This window comes from Triturus cristatus, chromosome 6 (assembly GCF_964204655.1).
Source record: "Triturus cristatus chromosome 6, aTriCri1.1, whole genome shotgun sequence".
NCBI classification, from domain to species: Eukaryota; Metazoa; Chordata; class Amphibia; order Caudata; family Salamandridae; genus Triturus; species Triturus cristatus.
This window is the reverse complement of record NC_140589.1, coordinates 297578401-297592329: the sequence shown is the minus strand read 5'-3', so window position 1 is coordinate 297592329 and position 13929 is coordinate 297578401. Positions and strand designations below refer to the sequence as shown.

The 13929-nt window shown below is 43.0% G+C and overlaps 1 protein-coding gene across 1 annotated transcript in view; it reads left to right on the top strand.

Moving 5' to 3' along the window:
* The first annotated feature begins 4568 nt into the window (after nt 1–4568).
* The window catches only part of DDX1 (DEAD-box helicase 1), a 287219-nt gene continuing 277858 nt past the window's right edge, over nt 4569–13929 (top strand). Inside the window, exon 1 of the mRNA XM_085610667.1 lies at nt 4569–4741. Coding sequence (XP_085466793.1) covers nt 4726–4741 — 16 coding nt within the window. The 5' untranslated portion in view covers nt 4569–4725. The remainder of the gene's footprint in view (nt 4742–13929) is intronic.

The window sequence follows — 13929 nt, the reverse complement described above, 5'->3', positions numbered from 1 at the left end:
CCATCAAAGAAAGGGCATGCAAAAGGTGGTCTTGCGTGCCTCTTGTCAAATAAATTGAAATGGAATTTTACCCATTATGTTGACCCAAAGAACCTCTTTCAGGCAGTGACCCTCTGCTTGTTAACAAGTAGGGGTACCAATACTTCATTAGTAATAATAAATGTATATATTCCCCCAGATGAATGTTTTAATATTTTATTGAAGCAAGTCTTTTCATACATTAAACAGCTTAAAGAGCTAGATACACCCCCCCATGTGCTGTTAGTTGGTGATTTTAATTGTAAGGTTTCCAACACTAGTTTAGAGTTATTTAGAAATAAATGTAAAGAAGAAGCCTTCCTTATTCCTCAGATTCTCTTCCCTAATAAAATTAAAACTAATAAAAGAGGGAAGATGTTATTGGAAGAACTTTCTGCAACTGAAGGGTTAATAGTGAATGGTAGGCTCCCTTCTGATTTTCCTGCTAATTATACTCATAGATCCCCCTTCAGCCAGTCAATCTTGGATTATGTAATTATTGACTATGATATCTTTTCTTCAGTAAAAGACTTGGTAGTCTTACCGACACTATTTAGTGATCACAATGTGATTACTATAAATTTGTCTTTATTTTTTCCAAATTCTGACTCATGGTATCTTAATAGTGATATAGTTAATTTTCATAAGAATACTGGAAGATGTTTTGGGAATTTTAAAGCCAGGAAGGGCCTGAAGTGTATTCTAGGAAAAACCATTTTAGAATTGAATGATTGGCAGGGTTCTGAACTGACTCATTTTGAGAATCTCATGAAGGAGGTTATTCGTGTTGCTAATAGATCCACTTTCTCCGAAAAAAGGAGCTTCGTCCCCAGTTCTTTGATCCCTTTAAATAAGGCAATAAACAGGTTAGTGCGGGAACAATTTCTGTGCAGATCTGCTGAATTAAAAAACAAAATATATTTGTTAAAAAGAAGGAGAAGTCGCATCAAGAAGAAACTTAAAAAGGAAAAAGAGGATTCTCTTTAGATAAGTTTACGGGAGGCGGTTGTTCATGGCAATGTTAGAAAATGTTGGTCTCTCATTGGAGAGGGTTGTGGAGTTAGAGTTAGCCCTCATCCTATTCCTATTGCTGAATCGTTATGGGTGTCATTTATCTCCGCCCTTTATGCTGGGAATGGTGTAGCATTTGAATGTGAGTGCTCCTTAGGAGCTCCTAGAGATGCTGAGCTTCCTATTGAAGCTCCTTCAGAGAAAACCATTGAAATGGCCATTAAGGATATGCGTTCCTCTGGAGCTATGGGGCCCGATGAACTTCCAATATCGATACTAAAGCTAGACCCTGTTTTATGGAGTAAGATTCTTTTTCCTTTATTTAGAGCTTGCTTTTCCAGTAAGATTGTGCCATCCTCTTGGAAGGGGAGCATTTTGGTTCCCCTGTTCAAGAAGGGCGATAGGAATAACCCAATGAACTATCGTCAGATAGCCCTTCTTGATGCTATTGGAAAAGTTTTTTCCAAATGCCTTCTAGCACTAATTACTGACTGGGTAGAGGCGAACCAGATTTTACCCCTTGAACAAACGGGTTTCCGCAAAGGGCATAGTACTTTGGATAACCTTACAGCCCTGCAGGTTATTCTGGATAAATATGTAAGAGTTCGGGGCGGAGGAGTCTATACGGCTTTTATTGATTTCTCCACAGCATTTGACAAAGTGGATCGTCCTCTGCTGTGGAGAAAGCTAGCTATATTAGGTATGCCCTCTCTTCTACTAGACCTAGTACGATCTCTACATTCGGACACTTGGTGTTGAGTGTTACAGGGTGGAGAAAGGGGCCTCTCGCGGGCTATTCCCTCCACTAATGGTTTAAAACAAGGTTGTCTTCTGGCTCCCCTGTTGTTCTCCTTGTATATTGCTGATCTTCCAACTTCGCTTGCATCTTGTGTTGGCATAGCCCCGGTAGTGGGGGGTTATCCTATAGCCTGCCTTCTATATGCTGACGATATTTTAATCCTAGATCTAACTCCTAAAGGTTTAGCTAATCGTCTGCAGGCTTTACATGATTTTGCTGAGTCCCACTTCTTGAGGATAAATGCCACAAAAAGTAAAATTATGTGCATTACAGGGAGGAAAAATCTAAATCTGAGAATTATGGCTGGTCAGTAGGTGGTCAGAAATTGGAAGTGGTTGAATCATATACCTTTTTAGGAAGAATAATTTCTGCAAACCTGAGCGAGAGGCAGCACATTGATAACAACTCTCGTAAAGCCCTGTCTCAAGGCAAAAGCTTGAGTGCTCTTTATTCTGCCACAGGGAGAAGACACTTTGCTTTTTTACTCGAGGTTTATAAGGCAAAAATTCCTTCAACCCTCCTATATGGAATAGAATTGGTTGACTTAAAACACTTGGGCTTTCTACATATGATTGAAGGAAAATTATTAAGGTCCTTAACCACTCTGAATTCTGCTTGCTCTACAGCTGCTCTTAGACTTGAATTTGGTCTACGTAGCAGTTGGGTACAGGGCCTGTCTGCTTTAGTACGTTGGGTTGCCAGCCTGGCTAGAGGAGAAATGGGGACGCTGAGATCCCTTCTCAAGAGAGAACTATTGGGAAGTTTTAAAGAACACTCTCAAATCGTTAGGAATTTCAGAAAGGCTGTGGCACTACTTGAATTAGATGAGAGTTCTATCTTTACTATTTCTTCTTCCCAACTAAAATCTCTTTTGAAACAGGCTTCCTGGACTCTTTGCTTCATGCTGGACAAAGAATCCATGACAGCTAAGAAGCGAAGCGTCCTTCTGTTGAATACATATTCAAGGAAGCTTGTTCAACCTTACGTATTTTGGAATTTACCACACGGCATTCGGAAATTTTGGTTTCTCTTGAGGCAAGATCTATTGCCGCTTAATTCTCTCTTGGCTAAATGGTATGGGTCTTCCCCCTTATGTAATTTTTGTAATATGTCTGCACAGGATTGTACTCACGTATTGTTTATTTGTCCTGCATTGCGTTCATTGCGTTTAAAGTGGCTACGATCAATTTGTTTACAATTGGGAATTCTTGATGCAAATTCTTTTTTAAAGGCTTTAAATACTCCTCCCAATGAAATGTTTTGCTTCAATATTTTTAACTTTTTTAAAGGTTTTTTAGATATTTATTGATGAAATAAGGAGGACTGTGTCGTAGTATGTCCTTTTTAATGGAGAGTGTTGTAATTGTTTTCTTTTCTTTTTTATGATGGAATATGTAAATGTATTTTGTGCATTTTGTTTATGTGGCCCTCTTCGGAGTGCCAAAACATAATAAATAATTGAAATTGTGGCCTGAGGTGGTGCTGGGGACTGCGCTGGACTTCTCTGCTCTGTCTATGTGCCTGTGGTGAGGATGCTCCGCTGCCGCGCTCGGGGTGTTGCCAGGTTCTGGGTGTCTGGGTCCTAGTTGCTCCTAAATCTTCCTCTGTAGAGCCAATCCCATCCTCTTCTGGCCAATATAACACACCATGGACAAGTGGAGCGTGTGTAATTAACTTTATTACTCCCGAGCGCCGGGACACATCCAACCGCCGCTCTGCCTCGCGGCTATCTGGCGCGAAGCCGCGCCTATTCCCGGCATGCCCCTGGGCGCGCTCTGAACACTAGAGCGCGTCGCTACACTGCACACAGAGGAAAACAATTAAAAGGAACATTGGTCACCACCATTATAAGCTAGGAGCACCAACAACAAGTTTTATACACATAAAGTGTATTTTAGGGCTGTGTAAACAAAGGTAAAGATAGACTTAATTGCCTGGTTTTAAGAGAATACAGAGGAATTTACGTAGGCTGTTTTATAAGTATCATCTCCCGGCCCTTCCTGACCCTGAAAAAACACAGACAAACTGCTGCGGTATTTTTCTCTGACAAAAGTGGCAACCCTAATGTAGCTGCCCTTATTTACTATTAGTAAAAAGTGCCTGCCCGTCAAAAAATATATATTCACAATTATTGCAATGGAAGATTGAAAATGCAGTTTTGTTTTTCAAATTGTCACTATTTCAACATTTTGAAATATGGCTGGTATGAGCTGAAAGACAGAATAGAAAGGAAAGACATCGTTGGACATACATGTAGAATCTAATTTTTTCTTTTTAGTTATTCAAACTTTATGGATAGGTTATTTAAATGTACTCTGTATTTGTGCATCAATTTCATGGTTATTAGTCTAGCAACATGGCGTCCCCCGCTCCCTCAATTTTCTCGACATCATTTTAAACATGTAGCACTCTACTTCGTTGGAACGTTGTGACAGACCTAGGAGTTCCTTTGTCGGCCATGTTAGCAAAGGAGTATTTATATTTCTTTAACAACAAATTCCATTCGACTGAGCAGATAGTACTATCAAACAAACGTTTTTTGGAAATCCGAGGCAAAAACCGTTGTTAAAATAAACCGATAACTGGCTATTTGTTAGGGGTAATCATTTTAAATAAATAATAAAAAAATATACTTAAATCGTAATTTACTACGCACGGCAGGGAAGAAATGAAACTGCCGTTCTCCTGAATATTGTATTGTTAAAATGATAATGAATGTATCTTTTGGTCGATTTTGTAGGTTAATAGACCTTTGAAAGAAGCGGCTACGTTACTTCTCCAAGATGGCGGCAGAGAATAACTTCTGCCGGTGAGGTGGCGCAGAGGCAACTCGATCCATTTTACAAATCGGTCTCGTCTGCGAACCAGCGTTCTCGCGAAGGAGCGGTACCGAAAACATGGCTGCCTACGGAGGTAAGAACCGGAGACCCAACTTGGTGAAACGTGTCTTAGTTTCATTCGTGATATCTGACCGCGGTGCACTTGTAGATTTGTTTTGGCAGTCGGCTACTACCGAAACTGACAAAAGAACTGCTCATGCCCCTTAATGTCATGGGGCATGTAATCGCCGTCGTTTGCTTGTAACAGTCGCGTCCTGGTAGAAGTCCGCGTGCTTCGTTATGCGAGCGAAATTCGCGTTTATAAGACTAATACATTAAGAGCAGGTGCTAGACGATGCATAATCTCATTTAATACGCCTTTGGCTCAAAAAATATTACAATATGTCATTGTGCAATGTATTAATAGGTTGTGTGTGGTTAATGTCAGAGTGCCGAAAGGGACTATATTTTTCTCCTATTAGAGCCACAGTATTTGGACGGTATAACACATTCAACATAGAAGTCCAAGTTTTTAGGGTGTCAGAAGGGCATTGATGCCAAGTGTGTGACACCTCCAATCAGTGATGGCTGTCCAATTAACAGTACTTGGCCTGCTGGGATTTTTAACCCAAAATGTTCAAAGTTGAAAGTCAAACGACGTGTCCCCGAATGCAATTTGCGCTTGGCTAAAGCACCAGGACTATCTGCAGGAGTCACACCTAACGCGTGGCTACTTTAGTACTAATTACATCCTCAGTTCCCCGACACAGACAACAATTTTTTTCCTGCTCTCTTGTATACCGCCTTCAGCAAAGGCCACGCGCCTATCCACCACATATTTCTTGATGCCTCTTGTCTCTGTTGTCAGAAATAGAGGGGCGTTACAACAAACAGATGATGGACGGAATGCTGACAATGCAAACATTCTCCCCCAGTCAAGAGATCTGGGTTAAATCCATCGTTCTTTTGCCCACTACACCACCCCAGTTTAGACATGGCCATATGCAAATCAGTCTTGACCCTGTGCCTCATGGGAACAGTCCAGCCCGAACTGCCAAGCCATGTCTTCCCTGGACCGGAATCAAGCATCTTAGGACCGGTTTCTGGCTATCAGCCGTCATCAGCCAGGATAGCTTGACTCCAGTGGCGTAGTGAGCACGGGTCCCACGTCTGGGAATACCCATCCCACTTAGGGCGAAAAGCGTTACAACAAACAGATGATGGACGGAATGCTGACAATGCAAACATTCTCCCCCAGTCAAGAGATCTGGGTTAAATCCATCGTTCTTTTGCCCACTACACCACCCCAGTTTAGACATGGCCATATGCAAATCAGTCTTGACCCTGTGCCTCATGGGAACAGTCCAGCCCGAACTGCCAAGCCATGTCTTCCCTGGACCGGAATCAAGCATCTTAGGACCGGTTTCTGGCTATCAGCCGTCATCAGCCAGGATAGCTTGACTCCAGTGGCGTAGTGAGCACGGGTCCCACGTCTGGGAATACCCATCCCACTTAGGGCGAAAAGCGTTACAACAAACAGATGATGGACGGAATGCTGACAATGCAAACATTCTCCCCCAGTCAAGAGATCTGGGTTAAATCCATCGTTCTTTTGCCCACTACACCACCCCAGTTTAGACATGGCCATATGCAAATCAGTCTTGACCCTGTGCCTCATGGGAACAGTCCAGCCCGAACTGCCAAGCCATGTCTTCCCTGGACCGGAATCAAGCATCTTAGGACCGGTTTCTGGCTATCAGCCGTCATCAGCCAGGATAGCTTGACTCCAGTGGCGTAGTGAGCACGGGTCCCACGTCTGGGAATACCCATCCCACTTAGGGCGAAAAGCGTTACAACAAACAGATGATGGACGGAATGCTGACAATGCAAACATTCTCCCCCAGTCAAGAGATCTGGGTTAAATCCATCGTTCTTTTGCCCACTACACCACCCCAGTTTAGACATGGCCATATGCAAATCAGTCTTGACCCTGTGCCTCATGGGAACAGTCCAGCCCGAACTGCCAAGCCATGTCTTCCCTGAACCGGAATCAAGCATCTTAGGACCGGTTTCTGGCTATCAGCCGTCATCAGCCAGGATAGCTTGACTCCAGTGGCGTAGTGAGCACGGGTCCCACGTCTGGGAATACCCATCCCACTTAGGGCGAAAAGCGTTACAACAAACAGATGATGGACGGAATGCTGACAATGCAAACATTCTCCCCCAGTCAAGAGATCTGGGTTAAATCCATCGTTCTTTTGCCCACTACACCACCCCAGTTTAGACATGGCCATATGCAAATCAGTCTTGACCCTGTGCCTCATGGGAACAGTCCAGCCCGAACTGCCAAGCCATGTCTTCCCTGGACCGGAATCAAGCATCTTAGGACCGGTTTCTGGCTATCAGTCGTCATCAGCCAGGATAGCTTGACTCCAGTGGCGTAGTGAGCACGGGTCCCACGTCTGGGAATACCCATCCCACTTAGGGCGAAAAGCGTTACAACAAACAGATGATGGACGGAATGCTGACAATGCAAACATTCTCCCCCAGTCAAGAGATCTGGGTTAAATCCATCGTTCTTTTGCCCACTACACCACCCCAGTTTAGACATGGCCATATGCAAATCAGTCTTGACCCTGTGCCTCATGGGAACAGTCCAGCCCGAACTGCCAAGCCATGTCTTCCCTGGACCGGAATCAAGCATCTTAGGACCGGTTTCTGGCTATCAGCCGTCATCAGCCAGGATAGCTTGACTCCAGTGGCACAGTGAGCCCAGGACCCACGTCTGGGCATACCTGGCGCACTTAGGGCGAGCAAGGAAAAGACACACAATTGATGGACGGAATGCAGAACAAATCAAAACATTCACCCCCAGTCAAGAGATCTGGGTTAAATCCATCATTCTTTTGCTCACCATGCCACCCCAGCACAGGGTCAAGACTGATTTGCATACGGCTGGGTTCAAACTGGAATGGCATGGTGAGCAAAAAAACGATGGATTTAGGCCCAGATCTCTGTACTGGGGTGAATGTATGACATTGTTCTGCATTCTGTCCATCAATTGTTGTTTTTGCAATTGTCACCCCGAGTGGGAAGGGTATGCTCAGACGTGAGTCCCTTGCTCTCCATGCCACTGGAATCAAGCTATCCTGGCTGACGAGGGCTGAAAGCCCGAAACCGGTCCTAGGATGCTTGTTTCCAGTCCAGGGAGGACCTGGCTTGGCAGTTCGGGCTGGACTGTTCCCATGGGGCACAGGGTCAAGACTGATTTGCATATGGCTGGGTTCAAACTGGAATGGCATGGTGAGCAAAAAAACGATGGATTTAGGCCCAGATCTCTGTACTGGGGTGAATGTATGACATTGTTCTGCATTCTGTCCATCAATTGTTGTTTTTGCAATTGTCACCCCGAGTGGGAAGGGTATGCTCAGACGTGAGTCCCTTGCTCTCCATGCCACTGGAATCAAGCTATCCTGGCTGACGAGGGCTGAAAGCCCGAAACCGGTCCTAGGATGCTTGTTTCCAGTCCAGGGAGGACCTGGCTTGGCAGTTCGGGCTGGACTGTTCCCATGGGGCACAGGGTCAAGACTGATTTGCATATGGCTGGGTTCAAACTGGAATGGCATGGTGAGCAAAAAAACGATGGATTTAGGCCCAGATCTCTGTACTGGGGTGAATGTATGACATTGTTCTGCATTCTGTCCATCAATTGTTGTTTTTGCAATTGTCACCCCGAGTGGGAAGGGTATGCTCAGACGTGAGTCCCTTGCTCTCCATGCCACTGGAATCAAGCTATCCTGGCTGACGAGGGCTGAAAGCCCGAAACCGGTCCTAGGATGCTTGTTTCCAGTCCAGGGAGGACCTGGCTTGGCAGTTCGGGCTGGACTGTTCCCATGGGGCACAGGGTCAAGACTGATTTGCATATGGCTGGGTTCAAACTGGAATGGCATGGTGAGCAAAAAAACGATGGATTTAGGCCCAGATCTCTGTACTGGGGTGAATGTATGACATTGTTCTGCATTCTGTCCATCAATTGTTGTTTTTGCAATTGTCACCCCGAGTGGGAAGGGTATGCTCAGACGTGAGTCCCTTGCTCTCCATGCCACTGGAATCAAGCTATCCTGGCTGACGAGGGCTGAAAGCCCGAAACCGGTCCTAGGATGCTTGTTTCCAGTCCAGGGAGGACCTGGCTTGGCAGTTCGGGCTGGACTGTTCCCATGGGGCACAGGGTCAAGACTGATTTGCATATGGCTGGGTTCAAACTGGAATGGCCTGGTGAGCAAAAAAACGATGGATTTAGGCCCAGATCTCTGTACTGGGGTGAATGTATGACATTGTTCTGCATTCTGTCCATCAATTGTTGTTTTTGCAGAAATAGAGGGGCACCATAGCTGCACCAGCCAAGGCATAGATTGTATTTAATTTATCTGCATTATTTTGCAGCATGCGTCGTTGCCCAGTTTTCTATATCCAATAACAGTTTAGATTATTTTTATCTTTAAAAAAGCATACAATAGAGGTATTTCCCTTAATATACTCAGCTGGATCTGTTTTTTATATGACCAGATTTATTTCACCTGCCAAAGTCTAAAGTAGGGGCTGCTGAGTGACCCCTAACGGCGTTTCATATTTCAGAGTAGAGAATGAAAATAATTCCTTGTACAAACTCCTTCCCTGGTCACAAATATTGAGGTCTCACGTTTTATTCTAAAAAGCAATATTATGCCTCTAATCCCAGTTCTAATGCTTCTCTTGAACTAGAAGAGTTCTCAGGTTGTATCATGTCATCCGTGAGTGATCATCTTTAATTTATAATGCACAATACAAAACTGCAAGTACCAAAATACAAAGGGCAAAATGACGATAGGCTATTTGCACATGATCGAGCAAATTTTGACATGTTGCTGAAATCTGGTGATGTACACAACCCCTTAAACACACATGACACTTTTGACTGTTTTATGTCTTGCCGGTCTTCTACATGAATACATGTTATAGTGCTTCTTTACCACAGTTGCTTACATATTGTCATACTTTTAGATGAACCGTTACTGTCTTTGCATTTTGAAAAGGTGGGTTCCTTGTTGTTTTCTTTTGAATAAGTGTTTTCTTTAATTGCTATTAATGTGGTAAATGGCAACGTAGCCATCCATAAAGTGTGCTCTAATCTCCTCGTAATATATTTGAGCCGCAAGTGTTGTTCAGCGAGACAGAGTAGCAAATATGAATCATATATTTAAGGTCTAAAATGGGCACACTCTCAATGGAACTTTGAGTGCTTTAATTACATACAGTAATTGCTATAACACCAAGTCTATCCTAATGAGTCTTTTTAATTATCCGTCCCTGAAGGCAAAAACCTTGATTCCTTGTAATAATATTCTTTACATTTTTTATTCCATTTCTCATAATGGAGGATACAGTATGGCCCTGACCAGAGTTGTAGATCCTGAAAATATCCAAGTAGGGGCGATCAGTGACGCAATATGTCCAAAATTTGCTTTGGGAGGTTGAGGTCAAGGACTGTGATTAGGGATACCTAGTGTAAAATGTAGTCCATCGTACTCTTTCTACTACTTTCATTGTCCTGATCCTAAAAGTACCAAGGACATACCAAGAAGGTATAGAATTTGAATGAACAGTTCGGAAACTGAGCACTTCATAAAGTCTTTAATCCGAGACTGCTGAAAGAACACATCTGCCACTATAACTGGGCAAGTCAATTCAATTCATTATACTTTATTCTGTTTGTTAGAACAACCATAAAAGCGTTCACATGAGTTAAAATATACATTTAAAATCACAAATTCCATAGAAGACAGTAATGGTGGCATATCTTGTAAAATTAATACCACAGCATGATACTAAGTTCCATAACCATTCAAAAATAACTAGTCCCATCAGCGTTATGTGGTCTCACATGTATCTTTTCTTGGTCAATTAATAGTAACCGTACCTTTCCTGACATTAATTGCTTTTAAAATATATAAGGCTACATGATAGCAAGTTCCTGGATCATCCAGTGCAAAGAGCAAATTCATAGCAGCATGATACGATCTTACATTGTTTTTTTTATAAAAAGCGGTTTCAGATAAAAACATCTGAAATACAAATAAAATTTACAAAAAAGCATTACATGAACTGTGCTTTGTTTAGAAGATTTATCACAAGGGGTAGAATCCAAGGGGCATGTTTTCATAACTGGAAATGCGACAAGGTGATGATATGCCTAATCTCAATCTAGACAGCACACAGATGAATGCGAGGATTTATTCACTATAATCAAATCTTGTATTCCTCTTTTCGATTCGATTGATTGATAAAATTTAAAACCTGATTGTTTCTCTATAGTACTCATACGAGTTTCTTTTTTGTATAGCAAAAATGAATCCTTAATTTCCTTTTTGTTTAAGGAAACCACTGTACCCGGGTTATCAGAAATCTGATATTTTTGTGTAAAAATTTTTTTTTTTTATTAGTCCTCATCTCACCAACAGACATATGCAGATTTTAACAAGCAGTCATTCTTTACAGCTGGGCGCTCCACGACTTACTGCTTTGCTCTAGGTCGACCAGACCTGCCCCGGGTAGTAGAGGCATGGTGTAATCATAGGACTCGGGGAGGGAAGGAAACCCTCTCCCCCCAAAAAGTCATCAAGTCACCAGACATAGGTCCCGGCCCCACTTTAACAAAGGGTGCCAAATGCTAAGCGAGAAGTCTTGTGCCATACCAAATGATGCTTTAAGCCAGCTCTCTCTGTTCGGGGGGCTAGGTTCTTTCCACTTTATACAAATCTCCCTCCGAGCGAGCAGTATAAGGTATAACAACAATCCGCTATGGATTCTGGGATAAAACCTCATTTGTAGAGTCGCTACCCCCAAAGAACACTAAATGAAGATTGATTTCGATGTTAGTTCCAAAAATGCCCGATAGAGAATCCCTCACTTCGTTCCAGTTTAATCTTAACTCTGGACAGTCAAAAAAGACGTGGAGGTCGTCCGCTTTCGGTCTTTTACATCTGGGGCTTTTTGGTGTGGGGAACGGAGCAAACTTGCCTATTTTGGCCGGGGTGTAATAGTCTATTGAGAACGAAAAGATGGTTCTTTTTTAGGCTGGCTGGTTTGATATGTTTATAAAGTAATTTGAAAGATGGTTCAAAGAAATCCTCAATATTATGACCCAACGGTGACTGGATCCAGACCGATGATTGAGATGAAATATCTGCATCATCTGCTTCGAGGAGCCTTATATACCACATGGATATTTCTTTCTTTTTTAACTGGGTATCTTGTAATATCCGCTCTAATTCCCAATTTCCAGATATTTCACCCGCTTCTGCCTCGTACCACGATTTAAGTTGGAGATACTTGAACTTGGAGAGTGTAGGGCCTATCTTGGCTCTTAAGACCTCCCAAGGAAAAATCCCATCCGCATCCAATAGATCAGACCATTTGTTAACACCAGCTCTCCTAATTGGTATCGCTAAGCTATCTCTCAGGCAGAGTGGGGTCCCAGGGGAATCTCATATGGGGGCAAAATCAGAGAAATATCCAATACCCCATCTACATCTTACTTTATACCGTATCTCTAGGGCGGCTTTAAGAACCTTAAGACAAACACGTTTGAAATATTTTGGGGGCCCAAACTTATATAGAAACCCTTCACCTCCACATCCTCCCTCGACCGTTGCCATCTCACCCAGAACCATGCCCCATGTTTCCTCCGGTATAGACAACAGCATCCTAATACCCTTAAATTGAAAAGCCATTAGATACCAACGGATGTCCGGGAGGGCAACCCACCTTTTAAGAGCTTCCTCCTCAACTTTTTCCAGGACATCCTGGCACTTTTTTGCCCCCAGATAAATCTCCCGATTTCCTCCTGGATTTTAGCAATACTTTTACTAGGAAAAGTTAGGGGAATATCATTACACTGGTATGTCAGTTTAGGGAGAATAGTCATTTTCACCATATTGACCCTCCCATAGATCGTCAAAGGGAGATTTCACCATCTGGCGAAGAGATGATCTATTTCTTTTATGATTTTTTTCCAAATTAATCTGTGGGATTTTATTCAGATCTTTGACAATTTTTATACCTAAGTACTTAAATTCTTTACTGATGGGGCCTCCCCTATAATCGATGTTCCAGCACATCACTTCAGTTTTGGTGGAACTAGCTAGATAACCAGAAATTAAGCCAAACTCCTCCCGCAGATTTCCAAGCCGTGGAATAATTGCTTCTGGGTTGCTGGTATAGATGATGACGTCATCAGTGTACAACGCTATTTTACACTGGTAGTTTAATGATTTAAAAGGAGAAATGGAATCATCTAATCTAATAGCTTGGCACAAGGCTCAATATAAATACTGAACAATAGAGGAGATAGGGGGGACCCTTGTCTAGTCCCTCTCTGGATGTCAAAACTAGGGGTCAGGGAGCCATTCAGCAGAATCCATGCGGAGGCGCCCTGGTAACAGGTCCTTAAAGTCTGAACAAAAAGAGGGCCCATTCCCAGTCCCTCAAGAACCCCCCCCCCCCCATATATTCCTCCAACAGACCCTGTCAAAGGCCTTAGCCGCGTCTAAGGCCACTACCGCTAAAGGGTCTGCTCTCACCGTAGCCAGATCAATATTCCCAATCAAAAGTTGGGTCTCTTCCTGAATAAACCTCCCTACCATAATACCCTTCTGGTTGGCGTTGATCAGGCTCGGAGCCAGCTTCGCCAATCTCCCTGCCAGAATGCTCATAAAGATCTTATAATCGGCATTCAGCAGGGAGATTGGACGGTATGAATCAGCCTTTAATGGATCCTTCTCTGGCTTTAAAATCAGGACGATAGTGGCCTCCTTCCAGGATCTGGGTACCACACTTGTAGAACTGTATACTGTGTTAAATAAAGTATGGAGTACCGGAGTCAGTTCATCCAAGAGGAGTTTATAAACCTCATTCGGGAGAGTATCCAAGCCAGAGGCTTTATTATTTTTAGACCTCTTTATTTGGTCCCTAATTTCTTCTATGATTATAGGGGCAGCAATAGAGACCCGACTGGTTTCAGTTAAAGTAGGTAAAGATTTGTCTCTTATCCAGGAGAGTACTTTCTTTTGAGAAGGATCCAAGTCTTCTTTATGTAGATCTGAAAAAAGAGATGAGACATTTTTGTAGGTTCTCCGCCTTACTGGATTTATCTCCATTGCTGTTTATAATTAATTCATGAATATTATTCTTTAAACGATCAGACCTAGCCTTCCAGGCTAATAGGGCGCCTGCTTTTTCCCCATA